Below are 14,524 nucleotides of genomic sequence, written 5' to 3'. Positions count from 1 at the left end.
GAAAGACGCCTCGCTGATATGTCGAATTTTCTTCTTTTTTTTTCAAAACATTCTAAAATATACTCGAACCATTAAATAAACTCTATCATTTTTCATTTTAGTTAATTTATTTCTTCTCTTAAAACATCAAATCAGGGACACACTTATAAACAATAAAAGTTATGTAGGTATTTAAAATATTTTCCCTCGATATCAGCCTCATCGATATTGCAATAAACACCACTAAGCTTGCATGACTGCGTGCGCGTGCGCCTGCTTGGAAGCATTGATAATATTTGATACCAATCCGTTACGGTGATCTGAGCCAAGGTCATTGCTCTCTGTTTGTGAAGTTCAACAATCAGTTACTATTTGATACAGTTTATTAATAAATTAATTGTTTAGTAAAAAATACTGCTTAACAATTCATCAGTGAATAAGTTTGACAAATAATTATTATTTTTATTAAAAGTATAATAAACTTTTATTTTTTATAAAGAGGAAAAATAAAACAATCATTTATCCAATACACAAAATCTCAACGGAAAAATACTGATACCCATAACTTAACCCCTTGCTAAAATAAAGTTTAAAAGCGCCGTGCCTACGTTAAATACGATGACGTTTTAATCGTTTTATCGCGCTTTAAGTTAACATTTATTAATCCGTGTTCACCCGATAAAATTATACAGACACATTGATGATTTTAAAGCCCAAAATCCCGTGTTTCCGAACGCTTTCCCCGTCACACCTAGATACTCCGATATGCCGAATGCGATGACGCCGAATTAAAGTAATTATACGAATGTGTACCTTTTGCAACGATGCCGTGATGATTCTCGAAAAATTTACGATTACCACTACCAAAATAAATGAGGATAAACGGCGGCTGTCATTGAGGGAATTCATTAAAGGCCGGTTTCCCAACGTGACCTTCGCGGAAGCGCATGCGAAGATATTGAGGCATGCGCTCGCGACCGACGACCGGAGGAAGTGTATGTGGCCAGCTGCAGTGGGGTAAGTATGTGAGTACACTGGGTGCACGCGATCGAGTTTAAAGTCTTGAATTTAATTTGAATAATCTTTTGAAACCCTTTTTCAAAGAGTTCTATGGATTTTAATAGTGAAACGGGATATTAGGTATAGTATGTAAAAAAAACCTCCGATTTGATATTAAATTCGTTCTGGGTCTTAATAAATAGTTAGGTATCCTTACAATAAGACATGGATGATTGGTCAAAATGATTCTGGAAAATTCATATATTTTTTAAACTTTTTTGCTAATCCAATACAACTAGTAGGTATAAGCAGGCCTGTTCATCTCCGCGAGTTTACATCGAAAACAAAACACGCACGATGGCCCACCTACAGGATACTATTCGACAAGGCCTCACATACGAGCGAACATTGACTCACGCACGCGTATTCTTGTGTAGGTATGATGGAAGAAAATAAAGAAAATGGTGTACTAAATACTGTGCAGTATTTAACTGCCTAAATAATAATAAAAACGCAGAATGTACTTTTTTAAGTTGCCTTAAGACACTGAAAGAAAGAAAGAAAGAAAGAAAAATATTTATTCGATGCAAGTAGGTACACAGCAAGATAATAACTAAAACTAGACAACAGAACGTCTACAAGCACCAAAATGGCATCAGCTCAGTATACGCCGTGACGGCAGAGAGCGCATCACGACCACTGGTATTCTGCGGATGCCAGTTGAGGTAAAGGGCGCAGCTCGCCCAGGAACAATCGGTTAACGTAACAAGTAATTTTAAACATAGATAGCCTAGACAGATTATTTAATTACATTACTTATGTATAGCTAAGATTCTAATAATAATAAATATAAATTAATAACTACAACCATGAACAAACAACTCATGCACAGAAATTAGTTCTTACGATTTTCTTTTTATGATATGAATGGTATTTCTATAATGCTATTATGTGTGCTTTTGAAGGTTTAAAAGATACTTTTTGTAATTTAATTTAAAAGAATTTAACGTGTGACAATTTTTAAAAGGCGGTGGTATATTATTCCAGCATTTCGTGGCAGAGTAACGGAAACTACCACGAAATGCTGCGGTACTGTGGCTTGGACATCCAAGGCGTGAAGCAAGCCTCACACTCCGATGGGAAAATAAAAGTTTCTCATATAAATATGGCGGACTTTTAGTACGCACAACCCCAAACAGTAAACACGCGTAATGGAGTGCACGCCTAGATTTCATGTTAAGCAGGTTTCCTTGATTGAGAAACGGCGAGACATGGGCTCTACGCGGGATATTGAAACAGAATCGGGCGCAGGAATTCTGCACCCGCTGTATGACCTTTTTAGTGTAACCATAGATACAGTCGCCTATGACGGTATCGGCGTAGTTAAGCTTGGACAGAACTAAAGATTCACAGAGCTTAACTCTCAAGTCCACATCTAAGTAATTTCGTACATGGTATAGTACTTTGAGCCTATAATAGCAGTTCTTAACCGTCTCCAATACGTGACTGTGAAACTTAAGCCTGTCGTCCATAAGGACTCCAAGGTTACGAGCTTCAGTTACCTGTTGGATAACCTCATTATTAATTGAGATATTAGGGTTGAAGTTGTTAATATTATTTATTTGTATGTTGGAACCAAGAACAAGAAATTTGGATTTTAGTGGATTCAAAACTAAACAATTTTTATTAGCCCAAGCACTAATCCTATGAAGGTCTTCATTGATTTTCCCCACCGCGCCGAGAGTTTCATGAGGCTTGAAAGACAAATAAATTTGCAAATCGTCTGCGTAGATGTGATAATTACAATGTATGATATTACTAGTCAAGTCAGCACTATACAAAATAAAAAGAATTGGACCTAATATGGAACCCTGCGGTACACCTCGCCTCAATAAGGTAGATTGTGAAAGTGATGGTATTCCACTTTCATCACTGACCTCCACGCGCTGTGATCTACAATGAAGGTAACTATAGAACCACCTTAATGCACCAGAATCAAAACCGTAGTAGGACATTTTAGATAGCAGAAGGTTATGGTTTAATGTGTCAAATGCACGAGAGAAGTCGAGAAGAGCAAGAATAGACCCACATCCCACATCCTGCCCCGCCAGTATATCGTCAACCACATCCAAAAGAGCAGTGGCTGTGCTGCGACCAGTTCGAAATCCAGATTGCTTTTGTGGTAAAATATTGTTAGCAGTAAGAAACTCTGTTAGTTGTTGAGAAATAGCTTTTTCTATGATTTTCGACAAGAAAGGCAGAATGCTAATGGGTCTGAGGTCGTTTAGCTCGTTAGGATTGCCTTTTTTTGGGATTGGTTTAACAAGAGCCTCCTTCCAGACATCGGGGAAGATGCCAGACTGGATTGAGATATTGACAATTGCCGTTATTACTTTGAGTGTTCGTGGTAAAGTTAACATAATCATGTCACGGGAGATTCCGTCTACACCTATGGCATTGGACGTAAAATTCATAATGATTTTCAAAATGGAATCTTCATCGACAGTTTTGAGACCAAATGTTGATGAATTGAAACGGTTGTATTCATAATACGTGAGGTCTGAAATAGTAACACTATTGCTTCCGGGAAGGCTAAGAAAATGATTATTAATGAGATCTGGGTTATTAATATGAGGGGGAACTGGATTATGCTTACTTTTAAAATCAACTACGTTTCTTTTGATATTTTTCCACAATTCCTTAGAGTTTTTACTATTCTTATTAATATTTTGCTGAAAAAATGCTGCTTTTTCAGCATACATTGCTTTGTTTACTATTGACTTTAATTCTTTGTAATAATTCTTATCTGAATCCTGTTTTGTAAGACGACTTTTGGCATGGGCTTTATCCCGTAGCTTCATCATTTCCCTAACTGTCGGTGTTATCCAGGGGTAACTTTGATGTTTAACACAGGAGCGTATGTATGGAGCGTGAATGTTATAGATATGTGTTATGTAGGCATTGAAAGATGACACAGCTTCATTTACATCATTACTAAGCAACTTTTCCCAGGGGATTGCATCTACAAAAGTGTTAAATTCTATTGGGTTAATGTCTTTAATTGGTCTGTAATGTATCCACTTAGGAGATATTTTAGGTTTAGTATGTCGTAATCTACATGAAATAAAAGCATGATTAGATAGATCAGGGATGGACTCAACAGAAACATCAATAATTTTAGAAGAACTACAAATAAGGTCTATCAAAGTTTCGGAATGATCTGTAAAATGTGTCGGTTGCGTAACGAATTGCTCAAGGTTAGAATACTGAAGGAAAGCTGTCAATTTCTTTGTATTGGAGTCGTGAGGAGCAAGTAGGTTTATATTGAAATCCCCCATAAGAATAACGTGATCAAACATGGAAAAAGAGCTAACTGACTCAGTGAGTGCATCAATAAAAGTATCAACGTTAAGCCACGGGGGTCGGTATGCAGTTCCGATCGCAAACTTGAGGCCGCTTAGAGTAACACTCAGCCACATTTGTTCTACTGAATTAATATTTGGTGGTTTGATTTGTCGGGCATAGACACCTTTACGAATGTAGAAACCAACGCCCCCGCCGCGCGCTCGAACGCTAGGCGGGCGCGGGATGTGCCGGAGCCTGTAGCCTGGTGGTGCAGGAGCCCGCTTCTCCTCACCGTCCCTGAGCCAAGTCTCATTTATGGCCATGATGTCAACCGAATGTCTCTCCAGTGCAACTAAAAAATTCCTCGTGTCGAGTACCAAGAGATCCAGGATTAAGAAACCCCAATGTCAAGAATTTATTTTTGATGAATTGGAAAACAAAAGAACAAGAAATCAGTATTAATTTTGAGTTATTAAGATATTTCTTAACCATTGTTAGATGACGTATATTAAGAAAGACGAACAAAATTAAAAGACATTTATGGCGAGTCATTGAACACGGGTATAAACAACACTCTTGGAAATATATAAGTTTATCACGGTTCATAATAGGACTAAAGAGTTGCATGTTCATGGCAGTATCCATATGAGGTAGAACCAAAAATAGTACATTTAAGGTAAGAAAACGTAATGTCTTACACACAACGTAAATAACACATCCAGTAGAGTATGTGTAACACATAGCAACAGCGTCATTAATTATGTAATAAACACACAAATACTTTTCACGAATAAAAGTTATAACCATGCATACATTTTGAAAAAATAATAATAATAGTAATCGGCTTAATACAACGGAGGTAAACCACCTCTTATCACACCTATTATACATTCCAACACACAAGGCAGGTATGACTCTAATAGTATTCTTACATATAGAAACCAGCACATACATATAAACAACACATAGCATAATTAACTTAAATAAAATATATAATTGCAACCAAAATAAACAACTCTCTAAAAATAAACTTATTTCAAACAAGAAACAATGAAAATATAAAGTATTTCTCCATGTTAGAATAATAATTTTAAAAAACAAAATAAAATGAAATGCAGAAACATAATAAAATGTTGTCCTATATTTGTTTAAAAACAATGTGAAGCGTGTAACAGGCCGCAAAATTGGGCTATTAGCATTATTATTATTGCATGTTAGACTGAGCATCACTAACAGCGTTAGCCCCAAAAACACGGGGGAGGTCAGCCTCAGTGCGAAGTCGATGACGCGCCTTCCCATTTTCCTGGCGGGCAAATATTTTGCCATCTCGCGTCCACACGTATTTCCATTGCAATCGTTTCGCAACTTCTCTAGATTTCAGGAACAGCAGTCTATGATTACGGGTGAGCCGCTCGTTGACAAAGAAAGGACGAGGGGTATTGGGGGCTCCCGAGATGTCTAAGTCGGCAGTGGTAAGACGGCGGCGAACTCGCGCGGCATGCAGAAGCGCATCGCGCTGCGAGCGGCGCGCCAAGCGCACGGCAATAGGCCGCGGTCGCGCTGCGACGCCGTCGCCGGCCGTCGGGACCCGCGGGCCCCCCACACGCTGCGCACTCACCACGTCGCTCTCCTCAAGCTCCACGCCCAGTTTTTTCGCTACTGTGAGCATGACATGGATGGAGTTTTCGTTTTGGGTCTCTGGGAAGCTGGCAATCTCGATGTCATTGGCCAACGACTCCTGCTCTCTTTCTTCGATGTCTAGTTTAAGTTGCGTAATTGTTTGTTCTAACTTAGCAACTACTGAGTTATCATGCTCCTCGGCCTGTCTGACTTCGAGAACATCCACTCTGCTTTCAAGAGAATCCAGGCGCGAGTTTAGGGATTTGATTGTCGACGTTAGATCTGAGATCGCCGAACGAAACATGCTCATTTCAGTACGCATTGCTCGCATTTCTTTTACGAACATCTTCATATCCGATGGAGATACAACCTCGTCCGTCAGCTCGTCCGATTCCTCGTTCATATCGCCAGTACAGTCCTCCGTGGTTGTTGACTTCGCCCGTCGAAGGGTAATATTACAAGCTGGCTCAGGTGATTTGATAGGTCGCGCTGGGGTAAGGGGGATGTTTTTAGTAACTTTGTCACATTTGGGGCATTTCCAACTATCGCGTCGCTTCTTATCCAGCTTGTAGAACGAATAGTAGCGTTGAGTACTTAGATTAATACAGTCAAGGTCATAACCAGCTTTACATATAGAGCATCGCATGAATTCACTCTTAGGTAGCGACTTTCCACAGCTGGCGCAGTCGGAGGAAGCAGACGTTGGTTTAGACATTTTTTGTGTAGTAATTTATTTCCAAATATTAATATATACAGGGCAGATCCCTCTGTTGCAAGTTATCAAAACTATAACAAGTCCAACCGAAAGCAGTCAAAAAGGTGCACAAGTTAGTTTAGGGAAACGCTCATAGATGGCGCTGCTTCATATAATAGCAGAATGAAGATGTTAATATTATTTTGATTAAGGTTATGTAGTTTTCAAGATGACTTATTTCAACACAATCACTTTCCCAATGTCACAGAGGTAGTTCCCTTGTCTTATCTTCAGTTCACGTACTTTAACAACACCAGATGGAACGTCTTTCATCACTTTCGACCGGAGGCCATGAGTTACTTATTTGCCGGTTTAAAGCTTATAATATCGAGTTTCTATCAGAAATAACACTGTCACAGTTAGTTCACATAAATCACTGTTTGTAAACAACCAACATTAATTGATTCACACTCATTTTGTATTTTTACTAATAAAATAACACGGGTCCGATGTTAACCTGCCGGGCAGCGCCCTCTACTTTTACTCACTGAGAGGTAAATAAGTAGTTAATATTATTCATGATAATTCATGCTAAATCATGTATTTCCTCCGCCATTTTCCGTAGTTTGGCACCCCACGTCACATCATTTTACCGAAGTCAGCCCTATACCTTCGGCGCAGTGCCGATCACTGACGTTTGTCAACAAAATGGTGCTTGACTCTTGAGACAGGCTAAATTACACCATAGTGTTAATGACATTGAGCATATTTTTTTTTAAATACCTTCGCGAAGTAAAACTTCTGTACGTAGTACTTATTATTATTCTGTGGTATAAGTTACAAGCAGAACACCAAATACAAACGCATGTTTTACATCAGTAAATCAATTAATAATACAAAACAGTCATCTACTTGACAGAATTAGTTCGTACTCTACTCATTATGTCATGATTATTCAACGAAATGTATGAAGGTACTTCGAGCTACTATAAATTTAATTATAAAACCTTACATCAGATTATTTAATTAGATTTAATAGATGATAACGAAGAACAACAATTAGGTGCTATTACACCTTACATGAGTTTGTTATAGTCTCGTTATGTAACATTACATAAAATATACATTTATTATAACAAAGGGCATCGTAAATGTTTGCGTCGTTACGCTTTCATTGTGGCATTAGGCCTATTAATATTTTAATTAAAATGGTTCTCTCAGTGTGGCCAGGGACTAATCTTGCATCATAGTTTAGTGGAGCACTGAGTGCAACCCAAAGCGCTACTTTCTTGGCAACGACTCGTTCACACTGGAAACTCCAGTTTTACTACGGAACCGTATGAAACTAGCTTTGTTGTATGTTATAATAGGCGTTTGTTATGCAAACTCGGCCGATGTTTACGTTTTAATCATGTCATTTGTCATGCGTGATGCTGAATTTATGGGTCAGCCCTTAGATATTTATGGGAGCTGATTTCTTGATTCTTAATTATTATTATAGGAAGGATCAAACACATTGCATTATTCGTAAAAAATATTGATAGACGTAACATGACGTCTAAGATATTTTATACTTCCGCTATATTTATCTCCAAAAGTTTTCACACCTTCAATAAACAGTATTTTGCCATCACGACAACCATGGCGATATTATAGTCTAAGATCATGTTATGGTATGCTTGAGTTAAAGCCAAACTGTGTTATGCTTCCTTGTTGCCTTTAAAGGTAAGAACCTAAAAGCGAATGTCGAGATAGATCTGAATCATTGAACTGGTGTTACCTTATTCACTTATTTACATCTCTTGCCACCTTGCGGTCGAATCCGAACACTTACACTTGTTTGTGGCTTACCGGTATTTAGGCCGTTTGAATTATTTACACTTTGGAGTCAGATATATCAAATTTCGGTTTAGAAGATGCTTTATTCTGATGGTTACAAAAACATGAATGACGGTTAGAATAAGTAAGTAGGATGTAGGTAGAGCTGAAGACTGTTGAACATTAATTCTTTAGATTTGACCAATAAGGACCTTAACAAAGTATTTTACTGAAAAGATACCATAAGAAAGTATCGTAGTAAGAGGGTACCGTACGATGTTAAAGTAATAATTTTGTTTATCTGTGGAAAATCTTACTACTTACAAAGTTAGTAATATATTTTAGTGCCTACTCTACATACTCGAATCCAGCGTAAATTATCTAGAAAAACTGTAACCTTATAAAGACGGATGCATCTTCTGAAGAAGCCCTAAACTTAACCTTGAATTGGAAATTTAAAAAATTGTAAATGCAGTTACATCAGGCTAAAGGCGATCATGTGAGGCGGTGTCCGATGTCGGCCCTACACCGGTTTTGCGGTATCGGATGACATATGTTGCGGCGTCCCCCAAGTATAAAAACTACCACCTTATTGGAAGTCCAGCACATTTGGTCTGCCATCCAATGAACTGCAACATGTACTCCAAAGTAAGATTTCGGATTAATAAAAAGTAGTATTCGTAAAATATATTTTTTCGGAAATTTCTCCTTTTCGGAAACCAGTTCAAGTAAATCATCGGGCCATTAATGGAACATCGTGTTGTGTGATAACATTAATCACACCTTTCTTTCGAGTGACCTTTTGCAAATTGATGTTTCTGGTTCTTTAAAGATTTATCGGAAAGTTTAAGTTTTTACATAGTCATGGAGAAACTTTATGGGTTAAGTGCGTTTGTACTAATGATTTGACATATTCCCAGATCGTCATCCTGAGCGTTTTGGTGGCGGTCTGCCATGCCGGCATCATCGTTGACGACGGCAGAACGCACGCCATCTCTTCCCAGAGCCTTCACCAACACGACCAGCCGACCCACCACGTGACCGCGCACTTCACCCCCGTCGTTCAACACCAGAACATCTTGGAGCATGCCCCTACGCTGCTTCATCAGACCTCGTTCTTAGATCACGGGCCAGTGGTGCATGCGACGCCTCTGGTCCACCACGTGACTCCAGTCGTGCAACACGTTGCCCAGCCTGTTGTTCAACATGTGGCGCCGGCTGTCCACGCTCCGTTGGTGCAACATGTGTCTCCAGTCGCCGTCGCTGTCGGCCGCGCTGATCAGGAGGAGCATGTAAGTTTTGAATTTAATCCTTAATCTTCTCGCTTCTTCTTCTAACATGTGTAACAAGCCAATCGTCATAACATAAGAGCTCGCTTATTGATAGTAGGTAAACCACAGGTTTTCTAAAATTAAAACGATATAGGCAGTCAAACATCGATAAGAGAAATTTTGACAGTCTTAGGTTGGGTTGCAATATCTTACTTTATCTTTAACAAACGTCAAAAATCTATCAAACTCCACACAAAAAACATCGTTAAAGTTACGGTCAATATTAGGTGGTGCAACTCAAACTTACAATGTAAACGTATATAATAACTTCAAGTAGGTATTGTTAAAAAATACAGAGAGAAATGTAAAATTACGTTTATGCTAACTCGACCGGTCCATTAAATAATGCAAACCATTACGACGATAATCCCTTGCAGCACACCACAGTCCACATTAAATTACTGAGCATTGATATTAAATGTAACAAGCTATACTTCTTGGTTCATATAAAATTGATCCGAAAATTGCGGAACGAGCGGACCTATTTGTCTCACATTATGATATCGTCAGTTGCAGGTTCACTTGGGGTAACTGACAAAATACAGTTTTTCAGTAGAGCCGTTTAAAGTTTTTTTTCGTCTTAAATCGGACATAACTTTTTTCCTATTTAACCTTTTTTGGATCTGTTTTTACAGAAATGCTTAGAATTCTACGCGGTTTTAGATTAAATAAAAAGAATTATCTAATATGTCTTAGTTAAGGAAATAAATTGCAGTTACACCAATGTATTTTTGTACTTTTGACAGTTACACTAATTTTACACCATACTTTTGGAAAAAACATAGGTCAAATTGGTGTAAGTACTGCCCAAATTAAAATAATTTGATGTTTTTTCTGGGTTTTGTTTACTTAGTTGCTGTATAATTTATGTAAAAGTATTAAAAAATAAGAGAATTCATGAAAAAAATAACATTTTGTCGTTTTCTTTGCTTTTTTTTTAATTTTATTAGAAGTAACTTTTATTTTATTCATTAAAAAATGTTAAAAAAGCCATGGGAATCAAGAAAATATGTGTATTTAATTTTTTTAAGACAGAAATATTTAAATAACCAAAGTATTACTGTGAAACTAAGTAATTTCAATATTTTTTTAAGCTTTGACTTACCAATACCGTATTTAGCTCTACGGGGCAACTTAAACTGAAAACCAAATGGATTTAATTTCCCACCTCTTTATAGCAATGTTGAATTAAGGTCATGAGTACTACAACAGTAAAAGTAACAGAGTAACAACAGGTTAATGTTAGCAACGCGCAGTGACGCCTAGTTGGCTGGATAGTTGCTCAATTTGATTTTTTTTTTGTTGAGCTAACTTTAACTTCTTTAACTGATACTGCTGGTATAATAATAATGTAATATGCCTTAAAACTTTCTAAATTCCTGTTTTATTTCATGTTATAAACCTTAGCAAATCAGTGTAATTGCAAAGTTTTGTAGCAAAATTTTTACATTATTACAGATACACCAATTCAACCTGGTAAAATTATTACAATGTCAGTTACACCAAAATTGTGAAGGAAATCTGAAAAGTTCATACCTGAAAATGTCCGTGTAATTGTAATTTTTTTAAAGCTAGAATTTTTTTACGTATACCATTCGAAAGAGCAGAAAAAACTAAGAAAAACTGTATATTTAACTCAAAAACCGTATTTTGTCAGTTACCCCAAGTGAACCTGCAACTGACGATATTACATACATAATTTAGTAACTATTTCAACTACTTGCGCATGCGGCTACACGCACACAGCAAACAAAGAAAGTGAAAGGCTATCAGTACTATTATGATTAAAAATGGGATCAGTTAATATAACCTAATTAAATGTTTATTGTGTAAGCACCCTGTCGTTAGTTCGCGGCGTGTCGCAAGGCGGAGTAGGCGGCGATCTATCACGCAGCGATTTAGATTATCGACTATTTATCATAGGAATCATCAAACGATAGCACCGTTTACACGCAAGATGATGTAGCACTGTGAGCCCAAACCGAAATCACTCGTCATCACTTCAAATTAATTATGAAAATATTCTAAAATTCGAAAACTAGTCTAACACCAACTAACGATACGAAATAATGTAGAGTGTCATGCATACTGCACTCTATTTTTATTTTATTTTTGCTCTATTAACATACAGTCAATTTTCTGTCAGTTTATTCTACATACATGCCGAATATACATACAATAGTACGAAATAAATTAATGTTAGACAATAAATCAAACTTCTTTATACCAGTCATTAAACTAGTAGCATTATTATTCAAATTACCCTATAATACATTTTAAAAATCTATTGACATGATAAGTTATCAATGTTTAGCTTCAGACTAAAATAAAACTGCGATAGCTCATCAAATTCTCGCGAATAAATTACCACCTCTGCTCTCAAATAAATCAAGAAGTGATATAACATTAATTAAGTGAGTAATTTGAACTGCACTCTAGTAATGTCAAACATAAAATAAGGCAATTTCCTCTAATATTAACTATTTACTAGCAAATAAACAAATATTTTAGATATTATGAAACTTTTACTCAAACCATTATAATAGATACTTACTCGTAATAGCATATTTATTCTCGTAATAGGAATTCCCAGCTATTGAAGTATATGATAAAATCAATCAAGAGCCAAAGAAACTTGTTTAGGAAAACGCATATCCAAATGAAAATCTTCTGTGGATTTTCTGATACCCAAGACGACTTTTCATTCACATCAACATTTTCCTTTTGTACACACAAATATCAGCCGTAAAATGAGAAACGCAAGTTTCAATATCGATAGCCTTCTTTTCTTCAGATCGTGTATTTAATTCTTACAAAATTCCAGGCCCCCGTAAAGTATGAGTTCTCATACTCCGTGGAGGACCCTACCACCGGCGACCACAAGTCACACCGCGAGAGCCGCGACGGTGACCTAGTGAGAGGCGAGTACTCTCTTCTGCAGCCTGATGGCTCCATCCGCAAGGTCGAATACACTGCTGACGATCACTCTGGGTAAGATATACTACTTCTAATATCATGTAGGTACCTAAGGTAATTTAGCTCATATACCTACAACTACATACATACGATAGATACCATAATAAAGTTTTTAAAATAATTAATTTAAGAAGAAAGTCATGCCACCAAAACATTTTCATATAAAATGCTGGTTGTTGTTCTTGTTGATCTCATGTAGAGCCAAGTTTAGCCCTTACTTCACAAACTCTACACCTTATTAAAAATAAGTATGTCATGTATGACATGGCCGTTTTTAGTTTATCGCATTTACAATCAAACGAAAGTTTGTATCGTACGATTTAACCATGTCTTTGAAAAGGTTAGCATTACTCAAGTCAGTAATAAGGTTACTTATCACAATATTATAATCTTCTTACTCAACCTTTGTATTTATGCCATTAAAGGGTCGATAATGTCGTTATAAAAATAGCTATTAAAATTTGCCCAATAACAACAGTCAGATTTTGAGCAACATCTCGTTAAATCCATAAATTATAATAATTAAAACTGTAAAAACAACTGCACTAAATCGGCAATGAGGAAACGCGTAAAATTAAAAGTCATGACTCACACTTGATCTTGGAGCGTTCAATCAACGCGAAAGTGGATCATTTTCATTCATACTCACTTGTTCATCAGTTGCGTAATTACAATATCCATCGATGTTAAGGCCGACCCACGCGTTGCCTCAGATCTGGCGAGACTAATAGCTTTTGTGGTACTGCAATGATCCAAAGTTTTATCTTAGCGTAGTGTTGTTCCAGACGATAACGTAGATAAGATCGCCGCTCGTATATCCAGTAAGGTAACGAACGAGGTCTATCCTCTCTCGTAACGCTCGTTATACAACGGAAAATTGCATGTCAACAATAATTGTTTGAACCGGGCGACCGCAATGCGATACACATCCACGCAAGGCGAATAACTGTGTTCATGCTTGTTTCCTTTGAAAACTACTTCCATATAATGTCAAATTAGTTGCTTCTTCTTTGTTACTAACAACTACATATTATATGTCATTGATGATTAAAAAATAATAATGGAAACCAAAGTTTGAGACTCGAATTAGATAAATTAAATGAATGCAGATAATTTCGTCAATCTTAAAATTATTATTATTTTTAATTTTCAATCCCCCGTAAAAGGAATTATTTTAACATATGCACTAAAAATGTATCTTCAATTGTAACGTATTTGGGTATTACGTAAATGCGAATCCACACAAAATACACCATATAAAGATGTTAACGAAAGCACGAAACGGAAAAGTTACGCACGATTGCAACATTCGCGAAACGCATATCTTAATCTTCGTCAGAAGTGGTAACAATGAAGTCATAATTTAAACCTTTAAAGAGCTCTGCATTACCATCATAATTTAAGCTTTTTTCACTTATAATAAGGTCGAAAAGTAATAAAAATGTTAACTTTTTTGCAGCTTCAACGCCGTCGTGAGCAACTCTGCGCCCACGCACGCTGCGCAGGAGGCGCACGCGCCGGTTCACGCAACGCCATACCACCATTAAAAACCCCATGTAGAGCCATAGATAACCATACGACCATTGCATTTTAGTGTATTATAATTATATTGTTATTATTTATAGCTATCTTGTCGTTTCAATCACTGCCCTGATTATTACGTACCTAAATTACGAAAAGCTAAGCTTAACTAAATTTTCCCAGAAGCCCCTAAATGGAAGCTCCTCGCTTGTCTTTTATTATTTTCGTTATACGTATTTTA

At 36.9% G+C, this 14,524-nt stretch overlaps 1 protein-coding gene across 1 annotated transcript; it reads left to right on the top strand.

Annotated features, from left to right (window-relative positions):
* The first annotated feature begins 9,061 nt into the window (after window positions 1-9,061).
* On the top strand, window positions 9,062-14,309 carry LOC135071371 (cuticle protein 19-like). The gene is made up of 4 exons (XM_063965161.1): window positions 9,062-9,103; window positions 9,376-9,747; window positions 12,611-12,777; window positions 14,222-14,309. The coding sequence occupies exons 1-4, from the start codon at window positions 9,080-9,082 to the stop codon at window positions 14,307-14,309; spliced, it is 651 nt and encodes a 216-aa protein (XP_063821231.1). The 5' UTR covers window positions 9,062-9,079.
* Window positions 14,310-14,524: the final 215 nt, after the last annotated feature.

The sequence above is a fragment of the Ostrinia nubilalis genome, chromosome 4 (genome assembly GCF_963855985.1).
Source record: "Ostrinia nubilalis chromosome 4, ilOstNubi1.1, whole genome shotgun sequence".
In the NCBI taxonomy this organism is placed as follows: domain Eukaryota; kingdom Metazoa; phylum Arthropoda; class Insecta; order Lepidoptera; family Crambidae; genus Ostrinia; species Ostrinia nubilalis.
This window is presented reverse-complemented; position numbering and strand designations above follow the sequence as displayed.